This window comes from Fistularia commersonii, chromosome 29 (genome assembly GCF_037954325.1).
Source record: "Fistularia commersonii isolate RoL2024-O1a breed Wild chromosome 29, RoL_Fcom_v1.0, whole genome shotgun sequence".
NCBI lineage: Eukaryota > Metazoa > Chordata > Actinopteri > Syngnathiformes > Fistulariidae > Fistularia > Fistularia commersonii.
The window spans coordinates 7,684,545-7,692,947 of NC_141312.1; the positions used below are offsets into that span (position 1 = coordinate 7,684,545).

Genomic DNA, 8,403 nt, shown 5'->3' on the forward strand with positions numbered 1-8,403 from the left:
GCATGCGGTGGACGCCCACCCAGGGGGGGCGCGGACGCCAGGTTGTTGTGCGAAGATTTCCCCCGAGCATTTAACGCTATCCGTGCTGTGCGCTTAGTCCGGAGCCTAATTTATCTTTTTAAAACTGGATTTGGTTCAAATTGGCTGAACACTGGACTTTTTGAGCGATAGCTCCCAATGTGGTGGGATGAGGGGGTCATAAGCTTCGATACAATTCTCTCGCTCTCGTCTTTAGCGCTTCTGCACGACAGCGAGAAGGTTTCTTCCGGGTTCTCCAGTTTCCTCCCACAGACCAAAAGCATGCAGGAGGCGGTTAGTTGCAGAAATGTGTGAAAGAGTGGCTGTTTGTCTTTATATGACGTGTGAATGAGTGGGTGAATGTCTTTAAATGAAGCCTTGTGATCAAACCAGGGTGAGCAAGATAAGCGGTACGGATAACGAATGAATGAACAAACGAAATTGAATTTTAAATTGAAAAAAATGTCGACGTAACAGTCAGAACATTTGCATGTCTTCCCACAACCACTTTCTGGCATCAGATCATGTGAATGAGAGACTGAATGGTTGTAGCTCTCTATATGAAGTTTGAATGACAGAGTGAATGTTTGTATGTATTTTTATGACATTACAATGAGAGTGTGAACGGTTATAGGTCTCTATATGACATCTGAATGAAAGAGCGAACGATTAGTTGTCTCAATATGAAGTATGAACGACAGAGTGAATGGCCTTACATCTCAATATGACATGAGTTAATGACAAATTGCATCATTGGTTGTCTATATGACACATGGATGACAGAGTGAATGGTTGTATGTCTACATATAAACTTGAGCAACAGAGTGAATGGTTGTTTCTTTCCATATGTGGCCCCGTGATCGATCCAGGGTGAACCCCGCCTCTCGGCCAAGGCCAGCTAGGATAGGCTCCCTTAAATGCAGGATAAGCAGTATACAGGACTGTCTCAGAAAATTAAAATATTGTGATAAAGTTCTTTATCTTCTGTAATGCAATTACAAAAACAAAAATGTCATACATTCTGGATTCATTACAAATCAACTGAAATATTGCAAGCCTTTTATTATTTTAACATAGCTGATTCACGCTTACACCTTAAGAAAACTCAAAAATCCTATCTCTAAATATTAAAATATCATGAAAAAGTAATTTTTGTTTTTTTATATATGCATTACAGAAGATAAAGAACTTTATCACAATATTCTAATTTTCTGAGACAGTCCTGTAGATAATAAAACTGAGTTTTAACTGGAAAAACATCCTCCCACTATAAATTTCACAATTATCTTTTTTTATATACCGTAATCTCCGGACTATTGAGCGCACCTCAATATAAGCCGCACCGGTTAGCAGATCGCTATCTCCGGCTTCCCTCTGCGCACTAAAACCGTCATCGGTCCGATGTGACGGGATAAACGTTTTAGCGGCGTGAAGCTCGTTAATGTCCCCCACCCAAAAAAGTCCATATATTAGCCGCATTGTTGTTTACGTGAAAAAAGTCGCGGCTTATCGTCCGGAAATTACACTATAATGTGAATGGGACAGTAAGCCGTTATTTGTCTCTCTTTTGACTCAAATGAACTTCTCTGCAAGGGGCCGGCGTGAATCCGACTCAAACTTTACTACAGAAGATTGCCGATCAGACTTTCGCGTTCCTAGAGTCTTCATCAGCCATCTGTTATGGGTCTTCGTTATTATTCCGTAAAGAAAAGGAACCCCGGCAAGCAAAGTGAAAAGACACACCAGAGGGAGCTAGTGTATGATACCTTACAGATACGTGATGAATTATTCATTCACCCATTATCTATACCGCTTATCCTGCTCTCAGGGTCGCAGGGATGCTGGAACTGATCCCGGCTGTCGTTGGGCGAGAGGCCGGGTTCACCTCGGACCACTTGCAGGGACGCTTACGGAGACGTGCTAGATTTTCTTTTTACCAGTCGAAATTCAATTTCATTCATTCTTTGGGAAAGAAGCAGGGTTCACCCTGGAAAGATCACAGTGACACAAAAAAGACGTACAAGCATTCACTGTCATTTACGCATTGGGCAAATTTTTAGGTCTCCAATGAGCCTACTGCATGTTTTTGATCGCGGGAGGAAATCGGAGATGCTATGATGAATTATAAATGTATAAATCCATCCTTTGGAATGGTGCTAACTCCGTTTTTGTTTGCACCGCCAGCATGTAAAAAGTAAGTTCAAACAATTCAATCTCCATAAATGTAGCAACGATTTACCTTGGTCACACTCTTTATCGCGGTGGCTTTTTTTGAACAGTTGTGCTCCGCCTAGATCAGCTTTGTCGTCCAATGACCCGTAACCTCCACCCCACCCTCAAAAGAAGCCTACTATCCCTGAAGAAAATAAATTATCCATCTATATCGCAATAAATGTTGCAACATGGTGTAATTTGACTTAAGATGCTGAGCTCAAACTCTGGACTGGCATGTCCATGCGCTGCTCGCCATTCGCCCCCGGGGGCCAGTGGCGTGAGGAGATTTTGGCGATGCCCATGGGCGAATATACCAAAATAAGACCAAATACGCTGAGAAATATTCATAAGAATTAATACAAATCAATCAAATTGATCATTAGGATTTTGCCTCCTGGTACCTCCTGTCACAAAAGCACCTGAGCTATTTTACTTTTTATTTTGACTGTGAGAAATTCTTTTTCAGTGCTTATTAAAGGCCAGATTGGTCAGTTGCTCCTGTAACATAGAAGACCTAAGATACATTTGTATTCGTTTCAGTTTTGAAAATGACTTTTTAAAAATGCGATCATAAGCAGTCGTCTATACGTCACTGAATATCGGCCAAAAAGTAAAAGAAAGTTGTTGCGGCCGTTTTAGAGTTGGTCACTGACCTGGGGAGGTAAAAGAAGTTATCCTGATGCACAACAAAGCTGAAGAAAAGATAGGTTTTGACTTGAGGAAAGGACAGAGCGCAGGGGGGATCGGGGAGAAGTCCTATTTTCTCTAGGGTACACCATGTTAACCGGCAAGCAACTGCCTCCGCAGTGCGGTGAGTCTCCAAAAATTGATTTATCACAGCTGAAATTTGAAAATTACCATCTCATTCCCTTGTCTGATTGAATCCCTGCCAGTCCAATGGGGAAGCCCGGGGGGGGCGAACACTCCCCGCTCCCCCCTGTTTTGAGATAACTTGGTTCGAAAACAAATCGCCGAGGGTGACGTAGAATCGTCTGTGAGACCAAACTTCAGACTCAAACCCGAACTCCGCGGCGGAAAAGGAGGAGCGGTCGAACGGAAAAAAAAAAAAACATCCCTCCAGGAAGGAGTGCACCGTGGTATTTCGTACGACTCCATCTCCTTCGGTACTCATTTGGGGAAAACTCCACCTTCTCCAGAAGGCCAGATTGGATGGATGTCTTTGACATCGGAGCCAGAAAAGCAAGTGCGCCTTCAAGTGGCCACTTTGTGAAAAACATTGTATGTGTGTGCGTGTGTGTGTGTGTGTGTGTGTGTGTGTGTGACCTTTCTGAAGCGAAACGTGTTACTCACGGTAAAAGACGTATTCTGTGTAGCTGGACCAGTTCTTGTCCTCGGTGTGCTGGTTGACGAAAGCCGCGGTGACCGACGAGTTGCAGGCCACCATCTGGAAGCCGCACTCGGACAGCATGTCAAAAGCTCGCTCCAGGTGCTTGAACTTGAGATAAAACCGGGACGTGTACCGATCCGGGGTCCGGTTAGGGTCCCGGCTCTCGTTCAGGGTTTCGCCGAAAACTTCCTTGGCCAGGGCCACCCTGCCGCAGATCAGTATCCGAGGGACCCGCCTGAACTTGGCGTCGGTCTGGCTCTCCCGGCCCGCCGTGCAGGAGCCCCGGTAGCCCACGGTGACAAAACCGCTCTTCCTGTCCGCGGGGACGAGCGACGGGGGCGGGCACTGCCGGTGGTCGCTGCCCTGCGAGCCGTCCTCGTAGTCGCTGTGGAAGAAGTCGTCCGGGCTCTGCTTCGCGTCCTCCGGGCTCAGGAGCTTCACCAAGTCGGGGAGCTGGAAGTACTCCGCCTCTTTCCTGAGCCTCCCTTTCTCCGGGAAGTGGTCCGGGAGCACGACCTGCTTGTCCCGCAGGTAGTCCAAGACGTACCGGAACAGGAAGCCGTCCCGGTCGATGAAGTAGCGGCCCTTGGGGTCCCTCGCCAGGTCATTGGACGCCTCCTTTTTGGAGAAGATCTTGCCCAGCAGCGACCCCGGGGTGTTCACCAGAGTGCAGTGACGCGTGTAATACACCTGACCGCCGACGTTCAACTCGACCACATCCGGGAAACTGTTCTGGACGGACGCCTGCTCTTTGGGGTTAGTCCTGCTACAGTTCCCGCTGAGCGCCATCGCGAAGTTGCCTCCAGCCGGTACGCACCTTAAAACGACGGACGAGTTGGAATCCGGGGGGGTAGGGGGGGATTGAGGGGAGCGTGGTGGAGTTCCCCTAAGCCCTGCGTTCCCTGATTTCGCTCCTTCGACGCAGAGTCAGCAACATCACCGCCATCATCATCATCTTCATCTTCGTGGGTGACCTCAATAAGGGAATCTGTTAGAGATCCATCGCCTTCTTCTCAGCCCCCCCTCCACCCCCACACCCCTCAGTTGCCGAGCGTCGGAGGTGGTGGGGGGGGGGGGGGAGGCGGCAGTCCGGGTTGTCCCTCTGTCAATCTTAAAATTTCACACACACACACACACACACCCTCCGGAAAAAAAAAAAGGATGGTGGTAGTGGGAAGGATGTCAAATCCTTGCGTCAGCGGCACGGCCGGACAATCCGTCGCCTTTCAGTGGGGAGAGAGCGTTTGAGGTTCCGAGAGGCTTTTACGGGCGAGTTAAAAAAAAAAAAAAAAAGGAAAAAGAAAAGTCCCGGTCACTTTGCCTGTGCGAGCGTTTATTTCTCCTCCAAATCCGAAAAAAAAAAAAAAAAAAAAAAACAGAAGCCGCCGGAGCGTTACGCGGGATGGGAAATTGCGCAGTCCAAAAAAGGGAGGAAACTAAGAGAAGAAAAAAAAGAAACTTATAGGGTCCAAACGGAGGTTGCTGCTGCTGAGGTGGCGTCCGAAGTCCCCCCCACCTTCAACTTCCTGTGAGCAGCCGTGGTTTGCAGCCCAGCAGCAGCAGGAGGAAGAAGAGAAGGCAGGAAAACTTCGCAGAGATTGCGCAAGCAGACCTCGCGTTTTTTTTTTTTTTTGTTTTTTTTTTTTTTTTTAGTCTGTCTTAGGAAACCCGTCGTCTTCTGCTCCCCACCGACGGATCCGAGCGGCTTTGGGGATTTTTTTGGTGATTTTTCCCCCTTTTTTTTTTCCTCTCCCCCCCCCTCCCCACCCAAAGAAAAAGAGGGGGGTTGTCGATCCGAGCCTCTGCTGCTGACGGCTGCCTCTTACCGGGAGCTGTCCGCGGTGCTGAAATGACCATCCCACCTCCTCCCGGCATCTCGTACCGCCCCCTTTCCGACAGATCAGGGTGGTGTCTTCACTAACCCAAACCCACCCACCCGCCAAAACACCACCCACCCACTCGCACATATACGCACAGACACACAAACAGACCCTCCGGGCAACCAAACCAGACAGGGAATGAATTATATTACATTAAACTTACCCTGCAGAAGTTTTACACCAATCACACATTTTTTTTATTACATTTTTTATTAAATATATTTTTAAAAATGTTATCAAATACAGTTTGATTTTCTTTTTCTTTTTTTCTTGTCGTTTTATTTTATTTTATTTTACGTTTCGGACGAAAAGCGCACATTATTCCGAAAGGATCCACCGGGCGAGGAAACCGTTTTGAGCTGTGGGAAACAGCGTCCCCTTGTGGTCATTTAAGGAAGTGCACGAACACCGCTGATAACGCCTGTCTCATTTAGTTCACTCACTTCTCATGCAAAAAACAAAAAAAAACAAAAAACGAGTTGGTGCTGCTGCTGCTGTTGTTTCAATCTGTCAAAATTGCTGATATTAAATTGTGATTTTCCACGTATGTAACAGACAAAAGCAAAGTGTTTGACTTATCGCACGTAGAACTGTCCAGTTTTATTCAAGTGCCTTAATCAGCTTTTAATTTCCCCTTCGTTCATTCAAGCAGTGAAATAAATCTTCACTCCTTTTTTTCGACTCATTCTTAAGTCTTTGCTTTCCTATTACTCAGAAAAACACGTTGGTTTTTTTTCACGCCTGCCAATACAAAAAAAAAAAAACATCATAAATATTTATCCCACAAGCAGGGCATTTATAATTCATAATTTCTCAGAGAGAAATGCAGCATCAAAGAAGTTCATAATTTCACATCTGCCAAAGAAACAAACTTTTAACACTCAGAGATGTTTTTTACTTTTCTCAGACTGGCTCACCGGTTTCTTCCTGTTGAGTCAGTGATGGTTGAAATAAATAGCCTAGTAATTCCTCTTTTTCCAACACAGTGTGAAGGACCTTGGTTGGAAAATGTAAAATTATAATAAACGTGCTTTTACTGCATGACTTTGAAATGCTAAGAGATTAATTTTATTTAAGGCAGTGGGACAGTGGTTAGCGGGTTGGCCTTATAACGAGAAAATCCCTGGTTTGATTCCTAAAGCGGGCCCTTTATATGTTGAAATTGCATGCCTTCTGATGTATTTTTCTATATAATATGTGACCGAGAGGATGAATGGTTGTGTATGGTGTGTGTTATGATGTATGAATGAGTGAATGAATGTCAATATAAATCAGAATGAGAGAATAAGTGGTTATATGTCTGCACACCATTCCAGGGTGAATCCTCACTTTTCAACCTATGACAGGTGGAACAGGACACTCGACCCTGACTGAGAATTAATGAAATAGAGAATGAATGAATAGATGAAAGAATTTTTTTTTACAAAAGTAATCTAGTATAAAAGCATAAATGAGTCGAAAATGTGTTAAATGTTGGTCAGCTTGTGATTTTCCAAGATGTTCACTGTCTACTGTCTACACGCTACAAGTGTTTCTCTTCTAGTTTTCTTAGACAGACCCAATTATGTTGAGCGAGAGGATAGGAGTGGAAAAAAGAGGCTCCAGGCTGAGGTGAAAAAAGGTATTAGGGAGTTATTATGGCATAAATGAAAAGTACATAACAGATAGCATTATGCCTATAAAAAAAAATCATTAGTAGGAAAAAATTAACTACAACACACTGTCATTAAGTAGTAAGTAGTAGTGATTGTATGTGTGTGTGGGTGTGTGTGTGTCAGGTACAATTTATTTCAAAGGAAGGACCAAACGTAGTAAACTATATAAACGCTAATAAATAACGACAATGCAATTATTCCATAATTGGATTCAGCAAAATTAATCAAAGGTGACAGATAAAATCTATTTTATGCGGTTTTCTCCAACAAAAATAGATGTGTAAAAGTAAACTTAAAAATTAGATAATATAAATAAATAAAGATCTAAATATATATATATAGAGAGAGAGAGATTCCCATGAGGGGACCTTTCTGTATGGAGTTTGTATGTTCTCCCCGTGTCTGCGCGGGTTTCCTTCAAGTTATCCGCTTTTCTTCCACATTCAAAAACATGCAGTAAGTTAATTGGAAAAAATTGGGAAAATTGCCCAAAATGAATATTTGTCAATATATTTTGCCCTGCGATTGACTGGCGACCAGTCCAGGGTGTAAGCTGAAGAAGATGGATGGATGGATATATACATATATACAGGACTGTCTCCGAAAATTAAATTATTGTGATAAAGTTCTATATCTTCTGTAATGCAATTAAAAAAACTAAATTACTTTTTCATGATATTCTAATATTTAGAGATAGGATTTTTGAGTTTTCTTAAGATGTAAGCCATCATCAGCAATATTAAAATAATAAAAGGCTTAGAATATTTCAGTTGATTTGTAATGAGTCCAGAATGTATGACATTTTTGTTTTTGTAATTGCATTACAGAAGATAAAGAACTTTATCACAATATTCTAATTTTCTGAGACAGTCCTGCATCTACATACAATACAGTTAAAAATCTGTTTCTCAGGCTACAATGACAGCAGTCATGGATGTTGATCTGTGGGATGCCCGTGTTATTGTGTTTATATTTAATATAGGTTTCAGTCCCACCGAGAACCATTTTCCCGCATTCATTGTTATATTTGCTTACGGTACAAATAACGCCTGCAGATGTTTCCCCTCCAAATCCCGCCGTTCCCTTCTGATGAACGGGTACGACCGGCTTCTGGCGCCGCACGCCATTTATCCTTCCGTATCAAAGGTTTTATCTCACGGCGCGGCACGGCGGGGATTTGGGCTAATTATAGAAATGTCTGCTGATGAATGCCCCCATCAGTAAGGACGCAGCTCATCTTTGTCAAATTGATCTTCAAACGTTATCTCAATCCGGGAACAAAATCCGA

At 43.8% G+C, this 8,403-nt stretch overlaps 1 protein-coding gene across 1 annotated transcript in view; it reads right to left on the reverse strand.

Annotated features, from left to right (window-relative positions):
* kctd16b (potassium channel tetramerization domain containing 16b) overlaps window positions 1–5,352 on the reverse strand; it is an 87,427-nt gene extending 82,075 nt beyond the window's left edge. The window contains exon 1 of the mRNA XM_086176752.1: window positions 3,544–5,352. Within this exon, the coding sequence (XP_086032878.1) occupies window positions 3,544–4,369 (826 nt within the window). The 5' untranslated portion in view covers window positions 4,370–5,352. The remainder of the gene's footprint in view (window positions 1–3,543) is intronic.
* Window positions 5,353–8,403: the final 3,051 nt, after the last annotated feature.